This window comes from Panthera onca, chromosome D2 (genome assembly GCF_046562875.1).
Source record: "Panthera onca isolate mPanOnc1 chromosome D2, mPanOnc1 haplotype 2, whole genome shotgun sequence".
Taxonomy (NCBI): Eukaryota; Metazoa; Chordata; class Mammalia; order Carnivora; family Felidae; genus Panthera; species Panthera onca.
In genome coordinates, this window is record NC_138349.1 from 55,232,774 (window position 1) to 55,256,979 (window position 24,206).

At 58.1% G+C, this 24,206-nt stretch overlaps 2 protein-coding genes across 10 annotated transcripts in view; one reads left to right on the forward strand and one right to left on the reverse strand.

Moving 5' to 3' along the window:
* The window catches only part of CDH23 (cadherin related 23), a 414,296-nt gene that overhangs the window by 84,393 nt on the left and 305,697 nt on the right, over window positions 1-24,206 (reverse strand). For all 4 annotated transcript variants that reach the window (XM_078434342.2, XM_078434344.2, XM_078434341.2 and 1 more), the window contains exons 22-29: window positions 20,546-20,735; window positions 20,282-20,427; window positions 17,796-18,015; window positions 16,160-16,312; window positions 14,018-14,131; window positions 10,991-11,139; window positions 2,268-2,328; window positions 1,192-1,340 (exon numbers count right to left, since the gene is read on the reverse strand). In XM_078434342.2, coding sequence (XP_078290468.2) covers window positions 1,192-1,340; window positions 2,268-2,328; window positions 10,991-11,139; window positions 14,018-14,131; window positions 16,160-16,312; window positions 17,796-18,015; window positions 20,282-20,427; window positions 20,546-20,735 — 1,182 coding nt within the window. The remainder of the gene's footprint in view (window positions 1-1,191; window positions 1,341-2,267; window positions 2,329-10,990; window positions 11,140-14,017; window positions 14,132-16,159; window positions 16,313-17,795; window positions 18,016-20,281; window positions 20,428-20,545; window positions 20,736-24,206) is intronic.
* Window positions 3,833-12,067, forward strand: CD2H10orf105 (chromosome D2 C10orf105 homolog). Of its 6 annotated transcripts, none has more exons than XM_060642498.3 (2): window positions 3,833-4,167; window positions 7,498-12,066. In XM_060642498.3, exon 2 carries the CDS (start codon window positions 7,503-7,505, stop codon window positions 7,869-7,871), a length of 369 nt encoding a protein of 122 aa, XP_060498481.1. In that variant the 5' UTR covers window positions 3,833-4,167; window positions 7,498-7,502; the 3' UTR covers window positions 7,872-12,066. The 6 variants fall into 6 exon arrangements, with proteins under 6 accessions (XP_060498481.1, XP_060498480.1, XP_060498482.1 ...); XM_060642497.3 differs by lacking the exon at window positions 3,833-4,167 and adding an exon at window positions 4,178-4,810; XM_060642499.3 differs by lacking the exon at window positions 3,833-4,167 and adding an exon at window positions 4,178-4,782.

The following is a 24,206-nucleotide window of genomic DNA, read 5'->3' on the forward strand; positions in this document are numbered from 1 at the left end:
CGCTGGAATCATTCCAAGCAGCCCCAAGGTGTGAAAGCCCAAGGGATGTGACTCCCTGAGCCGTCCGTGCCTGGACAGACCCTCACTCAGAGGGGCAGCTGTAAGGACCCAGGTTTCTCTTTCCATCTCCTCCTGGGGCAAAGCTGCGGGGGCATCAGCAGATGGGCCAAGGCCGAGTCACCTACTCTCTAGCACCTCCCGCGTGATGGTGACCCAGGCTTCTGTTCATTGTTTCCAGCCCGGGGAAATAGCGGGGTGGAGATGTGGCTGATAAGAAGCTCATACTCAGTCCTAGGTAAAAGTCCCTGCCTGCTCCCCACCCCGGCTTTTCCCACCTTCCTCCTACTCTTCACCTTTGGGGTCTGACTCACTTTCCACCTGGTGCTGGGGAAGGGGCTGTGAGCTGCTGAGTGTGCAGCGGGGGTAGGGTGGGGTGGCCTCGAGAGGTCGTGTCGTTTACCTCAGCCATCTCTCTGCCACGGGGCAGAATAGTGCATAAACCGGCCCAGCCACTAGGGGTACCCGTCTGTTTCTTTTTGACCATTCGGGAAGATCAAGGTTAATCTGATTTCAGCCGCGTAGGGCAGAGGCTCGAGGTGAGTGAGGGTGGGCAGAAAAGAATACGTTTGTTGTGGCAGCCGGGAGCGGTAACTGGAATATTTGGGGGGACACTTTCAATGGGAAGTGTGCAGAGCCTGGACTCAGGAGTCCTGGCTCGAGTCCTGGTCCAGCACTAGCGACGCCTCTGTGCCTCAGTTTCCTCGTGCAGACTGAAGTTGGCAACGTCTCTATTTCCGAGATCGTAACTGTGAGATTTCCCTGGCTCATCCTAGCGAGTGGCGTGGCTGTGGGGGTTAGCAGGGTAAGGACACCCCTCCCGTCTCTTAGGACCGACATCGGTATCGCTGACCCCCTTCCACATCTGGAGAAACCGAGGCTCAGAACAAAAGGATGCTTCCAAGATCCCAGGCTGGGCTCTGGCCTCCTCGACCACACACCTAGCCCCCGGTCACTCAGTAACTAAAACCCGTGGCTCCCGGCCCCCACCGGGCCTTAGCTGGTGGCCATCTCTGGTCCAGCTGTGGTCTTGGCCCAGCTCTGAGGCCACTGCTGAAGGGGAGGCAGGGCTTCATGGCCTGCTGACTGGCTACGTGCCAGCCCCTCCCTCCCCCTCTCCCCCCACCCCCTTACCCTGACGGAGCTCCGCATGGGGCCCAGGTCATGGTTGTAAGCCTCCACTATCAGCACGTGGGATGAGTTCCGTTCTCGGTCCAGGGGCCGGGGCCCTCGCATCAGGAGTCCGTTGCCGACGTGGATCCGGAAGTTGTTGCCATGGTTACCTGTGCCGAGGGACAGAGGAGATGCATGGGCTCTGGCCTGGAGCAGGACGTGGGATGTTCATAGCATGGCGATGGGGAAAATGTGGGGCCCGGACCCCTAGAATGCTGACCCCGCACAGAGGTCTCGGCAGCCTGGACAAAGCCCACGATGGCAAGAAGGCCTCTGCCTCACGCTACCCTGGCCTGGCAGGATTTGAGGGAGGGGACGGGAGCCTACCTTGTACCCTCCTTATGGGAAGGCTGGGGGTCCCCTGAGACCCCTATACGACATTTCAGGGGATTCAAAATTTCAGAAGGATCTGGGACAGTACAAGAAGAGACACAAAGGCAAGTTCTCTGTGGGCTGTTGAAGTGAGGATTTTGTGTATATCTTTGGGCTGGTCCAGGACTTTCCACCGTCCTAGGGTAAGAGCATGCCGATTTTCCGCTGGGGGGTCCACCCTCCTCCACCATCAGTCCACGTGCTTTGCGCAGGGGTGGTTTTACCCCCGATTCCAAGAGCGGGCAGATCGGCGTATTTCAATCTCTGGCCAATAGTAATTGGGTCAGGGATGGTCACGTGATGCTGGCTGGCCCAACGAGACTCCCAGCCAGCTCGCCGAGGGCACCGTCCCAGTGTCTGAGTGATGTTGGGCCGGTGACAATGTCTGGGGGGCTCACTGCCGGGGGCCGCCCTCTCCCATGCTCCCTCTGTCAGGGTGATTTCCCACTCGAGGCACTCTAGGAGGACAGCAATCAAGCACAGCACACTCACTTCAAAGACACCCAACTTGGTGCGAACGATCAGAGAATATCCGTTTCCCCCCTCTGCCCGCCGCCCAGTGTGTGGCTTGTATGGCGCCTAAGGCTTCCTTGGCCTCCCTTCCCAGACTCCCGGCAGCCTGGAGAAGCTCTGCCCTCCTCAGCGCAGGAGGGCAACCCACTCACCATGAAGGATGCGGTACCACACGCGCCCAAACTCGCCCTCATCTGCATCTGTGGCTTTGAGCTGAGGGAGAATGAGACATGTCACCCCCTGAACGCCACCCCACGGGGAGAGGAGGCGCTGGTGAAGCCCCTCTCCCGCCTTCCATGCTGCCCCCAGCCCATCCTGGACAACCTGTGGTTGCCCACAGAAGCCGGGGGAGCGTCAGAGGCGAGGGACATGCCCGTCTCGACCCCCACAAGGATGCCTGTTGAGGGCTCTATGCTGCCCTGTCCTGGCAGGGGACCTGTCAGCTCTGCTCCTTGATCCTCCACCAGGGTCTTGGGGAGGGTGGGGGACAGGGTGGAGGGTGGCACACTGGAGCTCTCTAGATCCAGGCTTGACTAGGTCAGCCCATGGGAGCCTGCTTTCCTCCTCCCGAGACCCCAGGAGCCTCATCTGGGGTAGGGCTGGACATGTGGCCGCACCTCACCCCCAGTTTTCCCCGGGCGGAAGCCATTCTGGCCACGCTGAGTCCCGGCTGGGCACCGGGTACCGAAAGAGCCACTTGGTGGAACCCCAGAAATCCCACCTCCCGCCAGGTGCCTCTGTACTCAACCATCCATGCGTTCACTCCGGTCTATTTCAGGTCACCGGGGCTTGTGGGCTGTCCCTGGTGGGACCTGGGGTGTGCTGTTCTCACTCAGAGACCCCACCCAGGGTCTGTCCGTTTTCACAAGGAGTCCAGCCTCGAGGCTGCTGGCAGAGTCACCGCCAGCCCCAAGGCGGGTCCTGTCGAACCAAGAACCGAACACCTACTCTACTGCCACGCGCCTGAAGCGAGCAGAGGTCGCTCCCCCGCAAGGTGATGCAGGAAGAGGCCCGACGGCACGGCCGGGCGGACTCGGGGCCTCGGCGTGTCGTCTTGAGTTGTGGCGAATTGCCTTGTGATGCCCTGGACCTCTCGCTTCTGGATCTGCCCTCTTCTCTCCACCTCTCACCGCAGCACTGAGGCTGCCGGGTCCTTACTGACCGTGGCCAGCGGTGGCTGGTCTGCGAGGGGGGCACCTCATCAAAACTGGGTCAGTCTGCTCCTTCGCTGAGGTTTTGGACCTTGGGCCCAGAGAAAGAGCGAGTCCACCTTCCTATTGGTGAGAAGTGGGAGTATCTGAGCTCATTTTCCACGACTGCCTCCTCACCAGCTCTGCCCCAGCCACACGGATCTCCCTGCTGGTTCTTGAATGCCAAGCGCATGTTGTTTCCTCCACCGGCCAGCTCTCCCTCCGTGTTTGTGTTATGTTCGCGCCCTCATCGCCTTCAGGTCTCTGCTCAAATGTCATCTGTACCCTGACCGCTGTATGTGGAACTGCAGCGCCCCCCCCCCCCCCCGCTCCCCACCACTCCAATACCCAGGCTGTCCCCACCCCCATCAGCTTCTGATGTACTATAACCTTGTTTACTATCTATATTCCCACGGAGAGAAGGGACTTTGTCCACTGCTATATCCTCAGTCTCTGGAACAATGGCCCAGGCACCATGACCTCTGTGCTGTATTTCTGGGAGCTTGGGCGGGGGAGGGGGGTCCTCGATGGGGAAGCTGCTTACGACTTAGGCTCCTTCGCAGGCAGCTGGCTGCTGGGGAGGCTCTGGCTTCCGGGAAGAAAGAAGGTTGGGGAGGGGTGGGTGGGTGGGTGTGTGTGTGTGTGTGTGTGTGTGTGTGTGGTGTGGTGTGGGAGAGCTGGAGAAACACCACCTGGAGGGTCTCCAAGGGCCCACCCAAACTATAAGGAACATAGCCACGGCTGGCCCTCAACCCTGTGCTTTCTGCCCTAAGATCTCTTTGACCTTTGAAAACATCGCTCACCCCTCCCTTCTGCAGCGAGACACCTTCAAAGGGCAGGTGCTTTTCTGGGAAGCTGAGTGGTAAGCCTGGGAGGTGAGGGGCGCAGGGGTGCAGGAGGGGAGGAGGGGCCCGGGAGCTGCCAGGGCCTATCACCCTGCTGCTGGGCTGTAGCCCCTCTCCTCTCTCCCCTCTCCCGGGTAACCTGGAGGCTGGCAGGCACTGAATAGCAACCCTCTGGCTGCCGACCATACCATTCAAACACCCGATGGGGGAAGGTGAGGGCTGCTGCCGGGGCAGTGAAAGCCTCCCCGTGACTCCCCCAGGCCTCCACCCTGCCCGCTGAGAGGGCTCCAAGGAGACCAGCTGAAGTGAGGCCCCGGGAAGGCTTGGGGAGCAACGGGGCTCCTCTGCCTGGCTCCCCTCTCCCTCTGCCCAGCCCAGTTGCCATCCCTACCCTTCTTGGCTGTCCCCTCCCCCAAGGCAGGGCCCAAACTCTTCCAGACAAAGCCAGGGCTAGCTGGAGAGTGAGTGAAGACAGCTCGCTCTGCCCAGCCTGGCTGACTGAGGGGCACAGGGCACGGCAGAGGCCGGGGCAGGTTGGGGTCACGGGTGGCACCCGGTGCTCCTTGGGCCTCTCTTGCACAGCTAAGAAGACCTTTCTACCCAGCCTGGGACTGCTGAGCGCTGGCTCTGAGGTCAGAGTTCGGGGAGCTGCAGGAGAAGGTGTGGTGAGGAAAGTGGGGCCAGACCCTTGCTGGGGGACTCTGGGGGAGGGTGTGAGGGTGCGTGCAGACCTGGGGAGTCCTTCTGCTTTCTGCAGAGTGGAAACAATGCCCAGCGAAGGACGGTGGCTGGCCCAAGGCCACACAGCAAGATGTACCCTGAGGTTAGTTCTTCTGTTCCAGCAGGTGCTGTTCTAGGGACCTCTGAGGGAAAAAAGAACGTTCTTAACTGAGCTTGCAGAGATATGTCTAAAGCAGGGGCCTGCCAGTGTGTCTTGGGCTTGTGGGCAGGGAGAAGCTTCACCTGCTCTCGAGATCATTCCTAGCCTCGGTCTGGTGGAGGCCTCTTTTCCCTGCAACCAGCTGACCCTTGGTGGATCAGAGGGATTGTAAAAGGATCTGGTAGCTGGTTTTGCTGTGTGTTCCAGGGAGGGTGGCTTGATGTCTTCAAGCCCTTTAGAATCTCTCGCTTCCAAGAAAACTACTAAGATGCTAATTATAGCCTCACGTGCCTTTTTATTAAAGTGCTTCCCCCAAGGACTGGAGTCTGGGCCAGCTTTGCTGGTCTGATAGGGTCCCCAGACTCATGTGACAGCCTTGAAATACTATCAGGACTAGCAGGATTGAGACTTCTCCCGCTTCAGATTGCCCAGGGAAGGAGAGGGGGCACGTTTTCTCAGTTTTCTCCCTGTGGTGGGCACACCCCATCCCTTTTCCATGCTCATATTCAAGGGATGGCCAACCACATATGGCCGCCCAGCTGGAGTGCTCTCTAGGCCCGATGCCTGAAAGGCAGGGGCCCTGGGCAGCTAGACGGGCATCAAAGTTTCCAGCTGGGAGCCGGGAGGGGTCGTGTTCTGTCTGGAAATGTGGGAAGGAGTGGTAGCAGGGAATGGGTGGGAGGCGGGCTGTGCTGTGTGCCCTCAGTTGGCCGGGCGCAGGGTGAGGCTGCGAGCAGGAAGGAGGCTGGGCGCTGGGAGCTGGGAGTTAGGTCCTGCCGCCATTGGTGAGTGCCCGGGGTAGGGACAGGGGCTCCAGAGGGTGGGGCGGGGGGCCCTCTCCACTCCCCACTGCCTGCTGACACGGGCTCTGGGCAACCCACATACAGAGCCTTGGCACAACTCTGCAGAGCGTCACGCTAGAAACTCAACCGTAAGTTTACTCTAAGCTGCAAGCTGGGAGAAAGGGGGAAACCTGCTGTCCCCGTCGCACGAAAGTATCTAAGGTCAAAGAGAAATAAAGGATTTTTTTTTTTTTTTTTTTTTTAGGCCCTCTTTTGGACTTCCTGTCCTGCGTTTGTAGAAATCAAAGATCATCAGTGCTGGCCTGCGAGCTGGCGGTGGCCCGCTTGCGTGTTTTGTTTGGCCTGTTGTAGTGTTTTAGATATTTGAAAATTCATCGCACATTTTTTTGGAGTCGAGTTTAACTTTGGCACCATATCCCCCTTCCTGCGCCCCTCTCCTGGTTTAACCAAATTTGAATTACTTGCCAACATTTAAATGTCAGGAACGTTTGCCTGAAAAATCCAGATTTCTGGCTTCTCTTGGGAAACCGGAAAGAGCCGGGCCTGCATTCTATCAGCCTGGCCGAGGCACCGCCACCTGCTTGAGGGTCCTCTGTCACAAGTTATCTACCGGCCATGCGCTCTAAGGATTTTTATTTACAACCCCAGACCTATCCAACCAGAAGCTCAGCCTGATTTTCCATCTACAAAGATTGTTTGCTGAGCTCCCTTTAGCGGGATGGCCGTGAGTGATAACAGGTACCTGGGGTCTGGAGGGGGAGTCAACCGTGTAGCTCTTTGTGGGTTCTCACCTGTTCTCAGAGCTGCTCAGTGACCTTGGAGGATTGGGAGCCACAGGGCCAGGAGTCAGGGAACCTAGTTCTGGTCTTCGCTTGGCCACTGGCTCACAGCATGGGCTTGGCCTTCCCTTGCTGGGGCCTCAGTTTCTTTCTTGTCATGGGAGCAGGTTGGGTCACACTGGGAAGCACCAGCAGGAATGCCCATGGGGCGGGCGAGGCAGGTGAAATAAAGTGTGTAGCGGGCCTGTGGGGGAGTGTGGTGACCTGGGGGCCAGAGACCTCTCTAAAGGGGACAAAGGCTGCTCAGCCTCAGCAACTGAGTGCCAGGCGGGAACTGGCTGCCAGTGTTGCAATTCTGAAATTTCAAGAGCAGCCGGACATTCAGACAGCCATGCGAAATCCCTTCGTTTTGGGTTTGTGACTTTAAAAATACTCGTGATTAATTGACATTTACAAAAACACGATAAGGACCCAATGAATGTACCTGCGGGCCCCCAGGTTGCAGCCCCAACATCAGATAATGTCTAGGGCACTTGCCAGCTGCAGCATCCTATAACTGATAACTTGTTCCTGGTCACAGAGCAAGCTATTGACGGAGGTGGTCTTATATCCCAGGTTTTCAGGCAGAAGACTAGTGTAATTCATGAGGATTGATTTAAAAATGCCAGAAGGCATCACCCTGCTGCCTCCTCTGTAGCAAGTGGGCAGGGGGTAGAGCAGAAAGGGGACCTGGGTTCAGGCCCAGCTCTAGCACTTTCTGCTGTGTGACCTGAGACTTGTCACCTCTCTGGTCCTCACTGTTCTCACCTGTACAATGGTCGTGATGCTGTCTGCGGCTAGTTTAGCAGCACCCAGCCCCCATCAACGTTCCCCTTCCTGTTGCAGGAGCCATGAGCACACGGGGTCCCAGCCCCCTCGCCTTCCTCACCGCCCCTGTCACTCCCGGCAGCCCCACAGAGGCAGCTGACCCCCTCCCGGCGCTACTCGCCCTGGCCTGCATCTTCCTTCTGCTGGCCAGCTGTCTGCTCTTCATGACCCTCTGCAAACCGGCCGCTCTGGACCCGAGCCGCAGGGCTCGGGAGTGCATGCCCCACCACCCCGGGAGCCCCAGCGAGCCCCAGCTCAGGCTCTGGAAGCGCCTGGGCTCTCTGCGCCGCTCCCTGCACAGCTTCCGCAGAGGCAGGCCTGCTCCCAGACGCCCCCTGCCGGGCTGCGAGGACAACCTCGACTGTGACTGCACGGAATCTACCAAGATGTGATGGGGCGTCCCCACCACCCAGGACCCACCAGAGGTCCTCCTGCCGTGGACACAGCCTGGAACCAGGGACTGCAGAAGGACCTGGGCCACACGCTCAGCCACAGTGGTCCCCTGTGCGCCCAGGCCTGTGGCCTTTCCCAGAGACAGCCCCTGGAGGAAAGCCTTCCTCTCTGCCGACTCTGCAGCTGCTGCCTGCTGAAAGACTGCTGGGCCAACAGCGGGGTACCTGCAGCCATCTGACCCTCGGCCCCGGCTCCAGAGGTACAACCCGGGACCCCCAGCACTCTTCTCTGGCAACCAGGCACTAACCACCTCCAGGAAGCAGTGCCCCTGCTTCCCAACAGAAGTCCTGCCCACCTTCCAGGTGCCATAGTCCAGCATGGATTCCAGTTTGAGTTGCCAAATGGCCAAAGGTTCCCTCCAGCCAAACGAAATACTCTGTCCACACGGGGGGCAAGGAACTGTCTTGCCCTCTGTGCCAACTCAGTGCCAGAGGAAGAGGCAAGCCAGGGACTTCTCGCCTTGAAATCTTGGGACCTACCAGCATTCACCTAATAATCCCTGGGAGCAGCCAGCACCCCTGTGGGTCAGATGCCCGTGTGCCTGCTGGGAGGAGGGCGAGCAGGAGGCTCTCAACCCTGCCTAGCCAGTCACCCTCCTGGCAGCCATCTTGGTGGCCCCCCTTCAAGGCGCCCATGTCACAATGGACCAGGAAGGGGCTGAGAATGGGTTAAAGAGCTCCTTGTGAGGCCAAGGAGCTGTGCTGTGTCAAAGCGGTAGGAGGCATTGCCAGAAGCCAGAGGTGATGCCACCTGGGCTCCGAGGACACATCACAGCGTTCCTGCCTCGGCCAGGGCAGGAGGCCTCCTCCTTTTTGGGTAGGAGGGTCCAGACCTCTCCGGGACAACTGTGGAACCTCAGGTCTGGACCACACTAGGGATGCTATCTGAGTTTTTGGCAATTGTGCCATTGACTGGCTATCTGTCAAAGCAATCCTACCCTAGAGTGGGCTTCTCGGAATTCCAAACCCCCAACTCTCCCCACAGGGTGCGGCTGTGCACTCGGGGTCCCAAATCTGGAGAGTGGACGGAGGGGGTCTGAGCTGCCTAGTTCCTGCCACCTGTGTCCTGCTACAGGGCTGCCGGGACCCACCTTGCTGTGACTCCCAATGCAGCCAGCCAGGTCTTCTCAGGAAGTGAGCTCCAGCTTTGCCACCCCCCAGCTCCAACACCATCACTGGTTTCCAATCGCTGGCTAGATAAAGCCACGGCTCCTTAGTGTGGTGATCGGCGTCCCCCGGGAGCTGGCTTCAAACTACCTTTCTAGCCTCACCTCGACCCGAGACTCCAGACAAACGGAACCACCTGTCCCCAGGCCGTGGCTTACGCTTCCCAAGGCACCCCCTCCGGGAAGCCCTCTTTGCTCTCCAGCGGAAAGCCACTTTCTGCCTAGAACCACTCCTGCTCCTCACATCTCTCAGAGAAAGGATCACTTCTTCCTGGCATTGGGGGCGATCCACATCTATGTGTCCTCCCTACAAGCCCGGAAGCTTGCAGAGAGCAAGACCATGTCCAAACCTTCACGTTGCTTCACTGACTCCAGGCACAGAAGTAGGACGCCTCTGTTTCCCGGGTGAAGGATGGCCCCGTCTGGGTGTATCCCAACCCCCCAAAGTTTAAGGAGCCCTGGGGAGGTGGGGGGAAGCCATCTTCTCCCCGAGACAGAAGCTTTCTCTCCAGCATGTTGGTGAGGCCCTCTGTACCTTCCTTCCAGGTCAGTTTGACACCAGAGAGTGAGGCCAACTTGGCCAGAAACTTCCAAGGCCTTGGAGAAGTTGCTAAGGCCCGAATTTCTCCCTGAGAAACGGGGAGAATCAGGGCTGCCCTGTATTACTCACGGGCTCTAGAATTTCAGGCTGTGCAGTGTTGTGTAAATAGAAACCCATTCTTCAGGTTTAGAAAGTGGGCCAGGCCTCCTCCCACAGGGGTTTGTTACCCTCTCCCTTCCAGCTTGTGAACTTCTTCCTGGCTCCCTTCCCAGGGCCTCCCTGAGACATCCCAGGATGCACTCGGCCTACAGTCACCGGTGTCATGCCCAGGCCAGCATCCTGCTCGGTCCTAGGTGTTCTCTTCCTGGAGACTAGGGGGTAAGGCTGCCCTGAGGCCTGAGGAGAAGGAATAGCTGGGGATGGAAAGGGAGGGCGGGGGGTGGGGGGCCCACAAAGCTCTGGCCGCACCTCTAGGCATGTCCTCAGTTTGGTCCTGGGAGACTGTCAGTGAGTGGGGTGGCAGGTATTAGGCTAGAGGAGAAGCTGAGGCCAGAGGAAGAAAACCTCCCCGTTCCTCCTTCTGGAACCACCCCCAGACTCTTGCAAATCCCTGTGGCTTCCTGGACTCTCCGTTCCTCTAGGAGTCAGCACCCTGCTCCCAGCCCATTTCCTGCCTTCCTCCCGCCCTGATGTAGGGAGGTGGATCCACGTCCAGCCCCTTCTGATCCTGGATCCTGGGAGTCTGCCCTGGCGGACAGGCCCAGATTTGCTGTGTTTGGCTCAGCCCCGGCCTCCCACCGCATCCAGCAACGGAGACCTCCAGGGGGAGGTGGGGGAGGGGACCTAAGCCTCATTTTCAGGTCCTCCCCTTTCTCCTCTGAGCCTCAGAGCTGTCCTGCACCCTGGGCAAAGGAACTCTTTCTTCTTGTGCCTGTTTACTTCCTAAGAGGAGAGCTTTGGCCAAGGGCCCCGTGAAAGCCGCTCTGTTCTGGGCCTAGCTGGGCCCTGCCTCTTCCCCCTCACCTCCTACTGGGAAAATGTGACAGCTCCATCCACTTGCTGTTCCAAAAAGCCCTCTGGGTGGGGTGGGGGGAGAGGAGAGGGCTGTGGGGGAAGGGAGGGAGGCAAGGCCTTCCTTCTGTTTTGCGGGGAACCAGGGTGCTGTCTCAGGCCACAGAAACTAAAGGCCTACCATCCCCAGAAGGGAGGAGGGTGCCTGGCTCCCTCTTTCCCCACTGCCTACTGGATACTTCCGGAGCAGCAGCGGGACCCTCTTCTGTTTCCATCCCTCCACGTGGCAGCCATGCCTGCCCCCAGCCCACCAACAGCCCCAAGGGGCCATGGCCACCTGCCTGCACGATGCTGTGTCCCTCAGGGATGTCCTCGGGGATGCTGGCCTCATAGCTGCTCTGCAGAAAGATGGGCCGGTTGTCGTTCACATCCAGGACGGTGACAAACACGGTGGCCGTCCCCGTGCGCCGCTTACCTACAGGGCCATTGTCTGTGGGAGTTGAAGGAAGATGGGCTGTTAGTGGCTGCCTGAGGGACAGATTTCCCTGGGCACGTGTCCTGTTCATCCCACCCGCTCTGGCCATCACAAGGGGTGGGTTTGTTTTTTTTTTCCCTTTTTTTAGATTAAGAATAACATTAACAATATCTAACCTGTCCCAGGCGCTATTCTAACTCATGCAGCCCTCAGGAGAAGCATGTGAAATAGGTGCTGTTATTATTATTCCCATTTTACAGAGGAGGTAATGGAGGCACGAAGTGCTTCAGTCGTGGCCCCCGGAAGATCTACCCGCGTCAGATCCCTGGGAACTTGTGAATGTCAACTTATTAGGAAAAAGTGTCTTTGAAAATATAATTAAGAGTCTTGAGATGAGGTATCCTCGACTGCCTGGGTGGGCCACAGGCCCAATGGCAAAGGTTCTTAAAAGAAAAAGGCGGAGGGAGGCCTGAATCGAAGAGAAGGCCAGGTTAGGCTGGAGGCAGAGACCGGAGTTTTGCAGCCACGAACCAAGGATTATTTAGAGCCACCAGAAACGCTTAGAGTCAAGGAAGGATGCCCCTCTAGAGCCTTCAGAAGGGAATGCAGGCCTGCCAACACCTTAATTTTGAACTTCTGGCCTCCAGCGCCATGAGAAAATAAATCTCTACTCTTTTAAGCTACTCAGTTTGTGGTAATTCGTTACAGCAGCCCGCGGAGACAGATCCAGGAACAGCTCACAAGCCAACTGCTGGCGGGGCCAGGCGGGCGAGACCCATGGGGGCACAGGTGGGAGGGGTGACCCTGATGGCAGCTCTTCTCCGCGCCGGTCCGTAGTGGGCCCCGTGACACTAGACCTTCCGATTTCTCCAGAGAAACTGAACATCTGAGCTTCTAAATAAAATCTCCTGATTTTTAAATGTTCACAACTAACTGTCCTTCTGTATGAAACAAGAGACGGGTCACACATGCCTACGGGACAGATTTGGCCTCTGGACCCTCTGCATTCGGGGGTACAGGCCCTGCTTGATTTCCGAGCCGGAGGTATCCAGGGGCTCTGCCCCCTCAGTTCCCTGCAGGACCCTCCCGGGGCTGGGGAAGGGGCTCAGCCCCATGGACAGCTGTCACGTTGCCCTCCCTGGAGGAAGGAACTTGGGCCCCGTGCTACACGTCCAGGCGAGGAGAGTCACCCTAGGGCGGAGTGCAGGCAGCTGGAATTGACTAAGGACCAGGGGTGACTCAGTCCTTCTTCCCGAGGCCAGCTGACCACATGCTGGGGCACAAGTGTCTAACCTGGTCTTGCTCTTTGGAACTCCTCTCCAAGCCCAGCCTCCCACGGGAGCTCCTGCTTACTTGGCCTGGCTGGACACAGCATGAGCTGCCAGGCCCCCTCGGAGGCCTGATCCCGAGCCCTCTCCTCCTGCCAGACGGTGCTGGACGCAGGGGGAATGAGGGGTCTCCAGAGGGTGGGAGGAGAGCCACCAGAGGGCAGATGCATCTGGGCGTGGGCGGGCTGGGGAGGAGCTACTGGCAGGAAAGAGGAAAGAGCGAGACACAGAACGCTCACTCCCTCTCACCCACAGCTTACTGCAGATGTTGAACTGGATGCTCCTGGGAGGATGCAGCATACCTGGGTGGTGGGGGAGGGGGGTGGGGGACAGGTCTCATCACATCCTTCTTCTCATCTAGAGCCCTCATGGGCTCCCTACTACCTGGAGACCAAAGACCAAATTTCTGGCCCAACTTAAGGCCTCTAAAAGCTGGCCTTGCCTGACTACAGCCTCCCCCTCCCCAGTATACGTCACACCACAAGCCAGCTACACACACACACACACACACACACACACACACACACACACACACAGCTCTTTCCCACAACCAGGCCTCTGCCTGAGCTGGTTCCTCTGCCTGAAACGCCCTCCCTGCTTCTAGACTTACTGAAACTTTACTTGGCCGCAATGTGACGATTATTCAGCCTTCAAGGTATCTGCCCAGCTGCCCCATGCTGCTCTCACAGGCCGGGCCGTATCCTGAAGGTCCCTCTGAGAATTCCGCCTTCCTGACCCTGAGGCCCGGGGTTCTGGGCACCAGGGATGGGCATGTGATTCAGGCTTCGCTAGCACCTCTCTCCTCCTCTGGCCACGACGAGGGGTTCAGGGACAGGCATTGGGGCAGATGGAACTAATCACAGCTCATCTGGGGCTTTAGCTGGGGAGACTAGGAAAGAGACCAGTGCTGCCTCCCCGATGCAGCACTTGAACCCAAAAGGATTGAGACCAGGTTTGCAGCCACAACTTGTCACCACATCAGCCAGAGAATGAAGACAACACACAGGAGGCAGAGGGAGCCAATGCCGAGAGACTGAAGCCTGGTGGCATCCCCTGAGCCCCCAGTCCAGTCACACCTGAAGCTCCATCACCCTATGGACTGGTTTTGTGAGCCCATATTGCTTAAGTCAGTTTATTTGAAACTCGCAACCAAGACGCTGATCCAGAGACACTTCCTCTAAGAAGACTTCCCTGATCACACCCTTCCCCTGAACATGCTTGCACCTCCCTGTGCGCCCGATACTCTTGGCTCCTCCCTTCCCCCTTTCGGCTTCCCTTGGCCTGGTTTTGCAGCGGTTTGTCCACACAGCGGTCTCCCGTCTAGCTGCCCCGTGGCTCCCACCCCACCAACTAAATGTTTTGCGTTGTAGCGCTGTGAGCTAAGCCTCATGGCCTCCCGCGCTCAGCAATAGGCTGTCTGGCTGCCCTTTCTCTATCGGTGTCAAGACACAGACTTCGACTCAAGGCCTGGCTCCCGGGGTCAGGGCTGCCTGGCCCTCGAAGGGCACCTCACTGAACCGTGCCCAGAACCGTGCTGGCGGTGTGTAGGCGGGGCCGGTGCGTACCGATGGCCTCCAGGACGAGCATGTATGCGGCTGTGGTCTCCCGGTCCAGGCTCACTACTGTTCTTACAACGGCATCACGGTAGCCCACGCTGAACTTCCCATCCACATTTCCACCTGTGGGCCAAAGACAATGGAGCCTCTGTCAGGAACCAGGGCTCCTGCCAGGGAAAGGGCGGTGGCACCTCAGCTCTGCTTCTGAGCCAGAACATTCCAGGGGTAGCCTGGGAGGAAAGGGCCATGCTGCCCATTCAGCCCCGAGAACAGGGTTCTGGCGGGGGGGGGGGGGGGGGGGGTGGCTCTGAAGAGGGTGTGGCCTGTGTGGGCTCAGGTGTGGGTGCTGAATGCCTGAAATCATAAGGGATGAATATCCACTGAGCGCCTACTGTGTACCAGGGGCTTCATGTGGGCTATTTCATTTCATTTGTACTGTCACAAGCCCATTTCAGAGAGGGGAGAAGGCCCATTAGCGAGGATACGTGTGTTGTCCCGGGTTACAGTCACCTATTTTGGGTGTAAGGTGCCAGCTTGGCAGTCTGATTCCTGAGCCTGTGTCCTTCGCCATTCTGCCACCCGCCTGTCCGGTAGAAGTGTCTGAGCAGTTAGCCTGGGTCGAGGCTTTTATATGTGGCCAGGGACTTGGGGGTCAGCCAAGATTTTTCCAGGTCCCTAATCTTGGGCTGAATGGCGACTCCCCAAGGCTCCACCGAGTGAAGAGTAGGGGCAGGTGGATGGGGTAGGAAGTGTGAGGTTCCCCTCTCCAAGGTGGACAGGAAAGGACTACCCCCCCCCCCCCCCCCCCATCTAAACAGTGCAAAGACCCCTCCCCGGTCAGCTGGCAGGCAATGTGGTGTTCTGGGCAGTAGAGGGCGCCATGGCACTGGGTTTGGACCTGGACCATGCGAGGCAACTTGCAGAATGAGCAAATCAAAATCTGAGAATCCCACCCAACCCAGGAAGGCTCTCAGCAGGTCAGTAGGAACTGGCCACTTTGGGTGCTGGGAAATCATCCTGGGAGCCACGAGATGCTCCCTGGTCCTTACATAGTTTGTCCCTGGGGAAAACCCCAGACATCCTTGTGGATGGTCTGAAGCACCAGTCACATGGGACAAGGTCTGGGTTCTAGGGGGTGGGGAAACTGAGACACAAGTAGTGCTGGGTGCTGAACGATGACTGGTCCACGGGGCAGGGGGCGGGCGGGGTCTGGATAACTAAGAGTTTCTTGGAGCAGTTTGGAGGACTAGACTGGGAGGAACTGCCCTGTGGGTGCTAGGTCCCTACAGGGAGCGGCAGGAGGGAAAATTCTGGAAAGGAGAGGCTGAGGGCTGGGAGGTCCCCTCAGTTGCAGCAAGCAAGGATGGGCTGTGAACCTGGCATTCCTTGCTCTAGGGGCAGAGGCATCAGGGAGACCGGTGTGCATGCTGAATGCATGTGCATGCACACGTGTGCACATGAGCTTGTGAGTAATGTGGCTGCAGGCAGGCCATGGACAGAGAGAGGACTGAACCAGTAAAATGGCCAAGGGACAGCTAAGGAATGTGAAAGAACTGCCCCGTGCCATCCCAGCACGTCTTGGCTGTATCAGGGACTGAAGAATGCTGGGCAACTGTTCTAATCCAGGCATGACTAATACATGGCATGTTCACCACCACCTCCCAAGTCTACTGTCATGGCAGACATCACTAATGGATCATGACTCCCTTTCTCCTGTTGAGCCAGGGCAAGGCCTCATACTCTTTCTCCACAGCTTTCTGCTTGGTCTTTTTGAGCTGCAACCATTTTATTTAGAAAGATCTAAACCATTTGTCTCTAAACAGACAGGAATTCTCATGAATGAAGGGTGCCCGGGGAAGGACAAGGCCACAGTCGCCCAGTGTCCGCTTCATCACCTTGACATGGGGGTGGAGTGGGGGGCAGGGCTCTTCCCCAGGAGTCACGGGCTCTACCTCCCTCCAGGCTGAACCTCCGTAAGTTCCCAATCTCCCAATAGGTCCAGGAGGCCCCCAGACAGCCAGACAGGAGGGACCCAGCTACAAAGCCCTTGGGAAAAATCCCAAGGGGGCTCATGCAGGGGCTAAAGCCTGATGGCTGATGGCTGACTCGGGCCCCTTTCCCCCTCTCTGGCCCCACCCAGGCTGGTTGCACCTGTGATGAAATAGCTGAGCTCGGCATTGAGGCCCACGTCATTGTCAGTGCAGTTCAGCCAGGCCACCCGGAACTCCCGTGGCACATCTTCGGACACAGAGACGTTGTACATCGCCGGGAAGAAGGTGGGCGTCTCGTCGTTCACGTCCAGCACTGTGGACAGAGTCAGCACCCAGGGCTAGGCCTGGCTTCTGCTCCAGATAACCCAGCTCCAAAGGCAGCGGGGGTCTACACCTCTCGGTCACGGGCCAAGGCCCCTCGTGCCTGCTAGGGTCAGGGCCAAGCTGACCAGAGCTCCTCAGCCTCCCACGGTCCTGTTTCCCTGGCAGTTTGTTGTCGCTGCTGTTGCCCAAGGCAGGAGAGAAAACCGCAGGGCCTCTCCCTAGTCTGTGCCTTACAACCACAACAGTTATGATGGTGGCGAGGACGGCAACATCTCAGCTCTTGCCACGTGCCAGGCCTGTGCTAAGTGCTTCCCGTACAGCACCCCATGAGCCCCCTCGAAACACCCGCGTGAGGCAGCCATTATTAGACACGCCAGATAGAGGAGGGGACAAGAGCTCAGAGCAGCGGAGTCACTTGTCTGAAGTCAGAGAGCAAGAGAGGGGCAGGGTGGGGGTCTTGGGGATGCCTGCCCCTAGTTTGCAACGGGGTCCCAGGAAAACAGCTGGCTTTGAGGATGCCCCCTCCCAGAGAAGTCTAATTTCCCCGAAAGATTTGTTTTCTCAGCTGATGGGGCTTGGGACGAGCTTCCCTGTGAAACAATCCCATCCCCCTGCTTTGGCTCACTCTTTGTCACGGCACCAGGAGAAACGACGGGCCGGGTCGAGGACACGGCTTCTGCTGAGCCCTAGAGAAAAGTCCTCTGGGGCCAACCCTGAGAGAACTGAGCACGCCCTCCCTGTCAATCGCTGGCACAGAAGTGGGTCCCCAAACTGGCACTGGGAACCCACCGGGCAAGCGTGGGACCAGCAGATGAGAGACTGCGTAGTCGCGTCTCGGGTTGGGACCAAGGCGGGTGTTTGTACGGACCCAGCCCCCGCCTGCACCAATGCCCCGGAGGCAGGCAGGAGCCCGGCTGGGAGCAGGCCTGTGCAAGAAAACAGGCCACATCTTGCCCGTCACGCTCTGTACTTAGTTTCCCATGGTTACTTCGGGCCCTTTGGCCACAGCGCGTGTCAATGTCCCTGTTTTGCCCCAAGAATTAAAGATATGATCAGAATGGAGGAGAAATGCTAACTGGCCTTGGCCCTGCCCAGACAGGGGGTGCAGGGCTCTGCAGATTCCCCTCCCTGCTGCTGACCCCGAGGGCCCCAACCCTGTGCAGCGCCTCTCTGCTCTTTGCTGGGTTCCAAGAGGCTGGGAGGGGTAGGGGACCCTGGCAGTGGGTCCAGACCCCTGGGGGTACAGTGGCCCCGGGGTGGGGAGAGAGAAGACCCCGCTGGAGCGTTTGACTTGGTGGCGATGGGGAAGACTCTGTGTTGAGTGGCACGGTCGAGGAGGGCACCCACTAGCAAGGCATCCTGTGCCCGCACGGACAGGGACAGCAGTGGTGTTCGCGGGCTCCCCACCCTGCCTGGCACTGCCCCAGGGCCCAACGTGCTCGGCACACAGTAGGAGGCAGCCCTGCCCTCACCTCGGACGGTAAGCGTGCCAGTGGAGCTCTTGGTGGGTGTGCCTGCGTCGCTGGCCACGACGCGCAGCTGGTACTCGGCAATGCGCTCGCGGTCCAGCTCAGCAGTGGTGACCACCACGCCGCTGCTGCTGTTGATGAGGAAGTCCATGCGGGGCATGCCCACCTGTATGCGGTAGGACACCAGCCCGTTCAGGCCCTCGTCCAGGTCGATGGCCACCACCTGCGGGGAAGCGGGGGCCGCGTGAGGGGTGGGGACACGAGGACGTCCCTCCTGAGAAGTGCCCCCTCCTTCCCGCCGACCCGTGCAGACACACCTGCCTCCCCCAGAGCCTCGGGCCACGCCACTGCTCCCAGCGCGCCTTCCCAGATGCTAAGAGGGCAGCGTGGCTCAACTAAAGGCATCCAGGCACACTGAGCGGGGCCAGGGGTGGGGTGGGGAAGGCACTTTTTAGAGTAAGAGTCCGGGTCACCACAGCCATCCTCTTCAAAACCCTGCTCTCCCTCCTTGCAAGCCCCCCAGATGGGCCCTGGCTGGCTCGGGGCTTCCGGGCACCATTGCGTCACAGCAGGCTTCCCGACTGCCGGCTGGAAGCAACAGTTACGCCTCCAGGAGCCCTTCCACCATGGGTTCCTCGACTACCCAAAATCGCCGGCGCTCTCCCCCCTGCTTCGTTGGACGACATCAAGATGACAGAAGGGGGCAGTTTTTAAAACTCCCTTGATGATTTACTGTTTGGAAAAAGTCATGTGGGGCCATGCGTAGGCAAGCCTCCTCCCCAATCCCTACACCGTTCCCACTTGCACCTCTAGTCCTGACGAGAGTTTTCCTGACTCAAGACCCTGATATACTCAGAGTTTTACAGAAGAGGATCGGGGACCTTTGAGGAAACGTGGTTAAAAATAAAAGCTTTGGATGATGAAGCCAAGACCCTCAAGATGGAGAGACGACATCAAGGTCACCTGGTCTAATTCACATCCAACAAGCTGGACAAGAGAGTGTCCAGACTCAACTTGAATGCTTCCCAGGATGGGGGGGGCTCACTACTTCTGACTTATCTGCATAGAGCTCTAATTCCTGGAGAAAGTTCTCCACCTAGCCAGCAGATATCACTTTCGGTCCAGGTTGTAGAGGAGGCTGGGGAACGCATAGCTCCAGTCAGAAACCTTTCTGTATCTGAGGATACAGTTCCCAAGCTAAACACTCGAGCTCCTTCAACCGTCCTTTCATGCCTGAGTCAGCTCCTCTGTGAACTCAGAAGCTGTGCTCTCTTTGCTGTGAGCCCCCGGAGGAGAAACGGGCCTCGTTTGGCCCTCCTCCCGCCTCCTGTCTGGGGGCTCCTCCTCCTCAGGGACTGGCTGCTCTCCCTGGATCACAGCACCCCCTGCCGGGCGTTTGGGAGAATGTCCTGCTGGAGAGCTTGCTCCCGGGGATCCCCAGAGAAGGCTATTAATCCCCTTCCGCAGATAAAGAAACTGAGGCACAGCAGGCCTGCAAGGCATCACCAGAGTTACGCGCTGTGGCATATCCCGACAAACAATCCTGCGTTCTTCGAGTGGGGTCAGGCTAAGCCTCTGCCACTGGACCCCGCTGGGTCTCAGGCATAAACCCCCACAGGACCCATCATGATGAGCCCGTCAGCTACCGTGGGTCTCCCGCAGCCCAAGTGCAGGTTGCTTTCCATGTGTGTCTGCCTGAAGCCCTGTAGCACAGCCAGGCAGGTGCTATTATGATCCCCATTGCACAGGTGGGAAAACGGAGGCCCAGTGAGGTTGTTTGTTCCATGCCACACAGCACACCCGCGGAGGAGCTGGGGTCTATTCTCATGTTGGCTATACTCCAAAGCCTATGTTCTTCACCATGAGGGCCTTCCCCTGTTTCTAAAAGGGCGTCACTCTCCCTGAACGAGCAGCTTCAGGGCCGCCTCCCAGAGGGTGATGGAGCAGGAGGCAGAGGGGCCGGGTTCACGATCAGGCCGTACCTCTTCCTGGCCGCAGGGACATAAGCAAGTCTCTTTCAGCCCCTGCAAAGTGGGGAGAGCACCCCCTACTCTGTGTGGAGATGCTCTGGGGCTTACGGGAGAACGTGGGAGAGTGGCCTGCCCACGGAGGCAGGGTGCCTGGGCTACGCCCACCAACCTTCTTTGTGTTCTAGACCCAGCCACAAGCTCGGAGTATGACCTCCATACTCAGGCCCAGAATTCTGTCAGCTCCCTTGGTACCTTCCCTCCACCGCTCCGCATCCACCTGTCCTTCGAGACCCAGCTCAAGCCCCTCCTCCTCCAGGAAGCCTTCCATCACATCTCCCAGAGCATTGGCTCTCCAAGCCAGGCACAGACCGTCCCGTCTGGTGGTCTCGGCTGGCATCCCCTGCCCCCCTCTCCCACTGCAAAGCTAGACACCCAGGGCACCCTGTGCCTGTTTGTTGGCTGGGTGAGACGAGGTGAGGGAGGCAGACCAGGAGCTCAGGCCGGGAAAGGGAAACTCACCTGGTAGACAGAGACCCCCGCTGGGGTGCCTTCCAGCACCTCGGCCACGAAAGGCAGGTTCTGAAAAGTGGGGTCATTGTCATTGAGGTCCAAGAGGTTCACAAACACTGTGGCACTGCTGGTGGCTCGCAGAGGGGGCCTGCCGCCTGGGGGGTGAGGGGGAGAGGGAAAGAGGGGTGTGAAACGAGTCAGTGGGAGAGGTCCCCGGGGCCCTGAGCATCAGAGGCCACAGCCAAGTGGCGTGGGGCTACAAGAGACACATACAGTCAGTGACAGAGATGATAATCTTGCGCATCAGCTCCGCCTCGTGGGGGTCAGGGTTCTCCCGATCCAGCATGACATGGGTGGTGCGGATCTTGCCCGTGCTGCTGTTGAGGGCGTAGAACTTGTTGGGCGGCTGGATCCTATACACCAGGGTGCCGTTCTCTCCCAGGTCCGGGTCCAAGGCCACCACCTGCTCAGGAAGAGACGGACCCTCCGTGGAGCCTAGCCCCGGTCTCCGGGCCCCAGGCTGCCTTTCCTGGGTGGTCTGAGCTGACACGCGGGTCCCTCCCTCCTGCGCCCCCCCCACCCCCCCCTGCTCCTCCCTCCTGCTCCCCCCCACCCCCCCTGCTCCTCCCTCCAGCTCTGGCAGGGCTTCTGATGGGGGGATGGCAGGCAGGAGGTTCACAAGATGGATCAGCAGCCGGCACGCACTTGGTTTTGCCCTGAGGCCAGTCCCCTTCCCCACGTAAGCCCCAACCTTCTGATTCGTAGAAGCAACAGCCTGGGCCAGTAGCCAGCGGGCAACACCGCCAGCACATCCTGGTGTCGTTCCTTCCCAGACACGTGGGGCGACACGTTCATGGGCTCTTGGGGGAGCAGGGGGTGCCCGGCAGGCCTTGGTCATGGAATTCTTTGGGGACTAGGAATTCTTTGGGAGGTTGAGAACTTCTCAGAAGCTTCTGAAACCCTGGATTTTGGGAACTGGATCCTCCTCATTGAACCTTCTCTTCCTTCTTTTGGACTTTTATTCATTCATTCATTCATTCATTCATTCATTCATTCATTCTTTAAAATTTACATCCAAATTAGCTAGCATATAGTGCAACAATGATTTCAGGAGTAGATTCCTTAATGCCCCTCACCCGTTTAGCCCATCCCCCCTCCCACACCCCCTCCAGTGACCCTCAGTTTGTTCTCCCTATTTATGAGTCTCTTCTGTTTTGTCCCCCTCCCTGTTTTTATATGATTTTTGTTTCCCTTCCCTTATGTTCATCTGTTTTGTCTCTTAAAGTCCTCATATGAGTGAAGTCATAAGATTTTTGTCTTTCTTTGACTAATTTCACTTAGCATAATACCCTCCAGTTTCATCCACGTAGTTGCAAATGGCAAGATTTCATTCTTTTTGATTGCCGAGTAACACTCCATTGTCTATATATACCACATCTTCCTTATCCATTCATCCATCGATGGACATTTGGGCTTTTTCCATACTCTGGATATTGTAGATAGTGCTGCTATAAACATGGGGGTGCGTGTGTCCCTTCGAAACAGCACACCTGCATCCCGTGGATAAATGCCTAGTAGTGCAATTGCTGGGTTGTAGGGTAGTTCTATTTTTAGTTTTCTGAGGAACCTCCATACTGTTTTCTAGAGTGGCTGCACCAGCTTGCATTCCCATGGACTTTTATTATTTTTTTAAATGTTTTAGAGAGAGAGAGAGAACGAACACAAGTGTGCGTGGGGAAGGGCAGAGAGTGAGGGAGAGAGACAATCCCAAGCAGGGTCCACACTATCAGCACAGAGCCCAACACGGGCACAAACTGTGAGATCATGACCTGAGCTGAAATCAAGAGATGGACAGTTAACCAGCAATTTGAAGAGAATCAGGCTTCTGTGACCCCAGGAATGACAGGGCAGGGGAAGGGAGTCCTGTTTAGAGGGTGGGTCCCAGCAGGTTGGGGCTGCTGTGGGGCTGGGGGAGGGGGAGGCTGGAAGAGAGAGTGGGCTGAGTCTCCCTGCCTGAAAAGGGGGAGGGCCTCGGGACAGAGGCCCCTTTACCTCTCCAGCCCCCCACACTTGGCTCCCCACTTGTAAGCCTCACCCCAAGAAGGGATCGACCTGAGTGCCCTGGGTTAGGAGGGCACAAACCCCACAAGCCATTTCCTCCCTGCCCCCCCGTGCCTGCCAATCTCCTGCTTTTTGGGAAACTTCTTTAGTCTCTACCCACCCCCGCCAAGGGGAAAGCAGAACTCAGAGAGGCACGGGCAAGACTCAAGGTTACACAGCACCAGCCCTGGGGCTGACCCAGCTCCCACCCTGGACGCCTCCTAGGGTCCCAGGACAGCAGTGGTCCCTGCCCCTCAGCCCACCCCTGCCCTTGCTGCAGAGCTCACTGTGGTACCGAGGTGGACAAGATCAATGGGGTGGGGGGATGGGGACCGCAGTCCCCAGGGCTGCATCAGGACGATGTCATTCCTAACTCCAAGACACTTGGCGATGACAGCCTAGCCTCGTCAGCTCCTTCACCTTACTTGATGTGGGGCCTTTTGTGCTTTGGCGGCAGAATCTGTCCCTCTTCTGGCTTAATCCCCAGCCGGAGGCGTCTCTGGGGCCACCAGACCAGAACAGACAGATGGGCTGCCCTGGCCACAGGCCCCCATCTTGCCCCTGGGCCCAGGAGTGGCCAGGGAGAGAGGCCAGTGCTGGCGCTGAACCCTGAGCCCTGCGGACCTTCCTTCTGTTTCAGAGAAGCACACTGGATCCCCTCCTGGCCTGGCTGCACCCGGGGGCAGGGATCGGGGGAGGCCCCCGGCCTCCCGGGCCTGAGGGGCCCTCGCTGTGCTATGGGGCACATCACCTCAGTTTCCCCAGCCTCGATAAAGGGGACCCAATCACCCCTGTGTTGACAACAGGAGGCGAGGCAGGGCTCTCAGGCACTCCGGGTGTGGCTTCAGCCAGGCAAAATCATCCCACTGACGGACAGAGGGGACCAGCAAGCCTCGCATTTCTACAGCGCTTCTTTCTAGAGGAGGAGGGGGAGGTTCTTATCACCATTTTTCTGGATGGGGAAACTGAGGTACAGAGCAGTTCAACGATCTGCTCCGGGCTAGCAGCTAGTTGCTGAATATGTAGAGATCAATTTTATCTGGGATGGGGATGGGGGCTTCTCGTCTTCTCTCTCTGACCGGAGAGCCAGAGGTGGGCCCAGACTTCTGGCCTCGAGGGCCACTCCCTGGTCTTCGGGCAGGGTTGGGGACACAGGGGAGGGCTGCTGGCTGTCACCCCTCCCGCAGGCTCCCTCCTGGTCATTGTGTAAAGTCTCACCACTTTCCCTCTTCATTTCCCATTTCACACTGTCATTTTTCTCCCGGCCTGACGGGGAATAATTCTCTCCCTCTCCCCTTTTATTTTGCTGGAGGGCTTTGAAAGGCTCTAAATCAATGCCCATCAGCCAGGTCCTTGAAGGAGCCTGCGGGAGCTAGGAGGGAGGCTGGGCCCAAATCTCACTCGCAAACCGAGAGGGGCCATGCGCGGGCTCGCCCTGACGCAGGTGCATGCCCTGGGAGCGCACAGGTGCGCAAGCCCAGACCACCCCCGGTACACCAGGATACAGGCACACGCTTGTCCACATGCAGCTCTGGAAAGTCAGTGGCCTTTGGGAGAGTTCTGGGCCACACACCCTCATCTCCCTCTGACAAGGAAGACCCAACCTGACCTGGGAGGACTGGGGGGCCAGGTGAAGCGGGGAACAAAGTCGGAAAGACCCTCAACAACTAGCATTTGACCATTTGTGAATTCTTTTTAATTAAAAAAAATTTTTTTTAAATGTTTATTTTACTTTTGAGAGAGAGAGAGAGACAGACAGACAGACAGTGCAAACAGGGGAGGGGCAGAGAGAGAGGGAGACACAGAATCCAAAGCAGGCTCCAGGCTCTGAGCT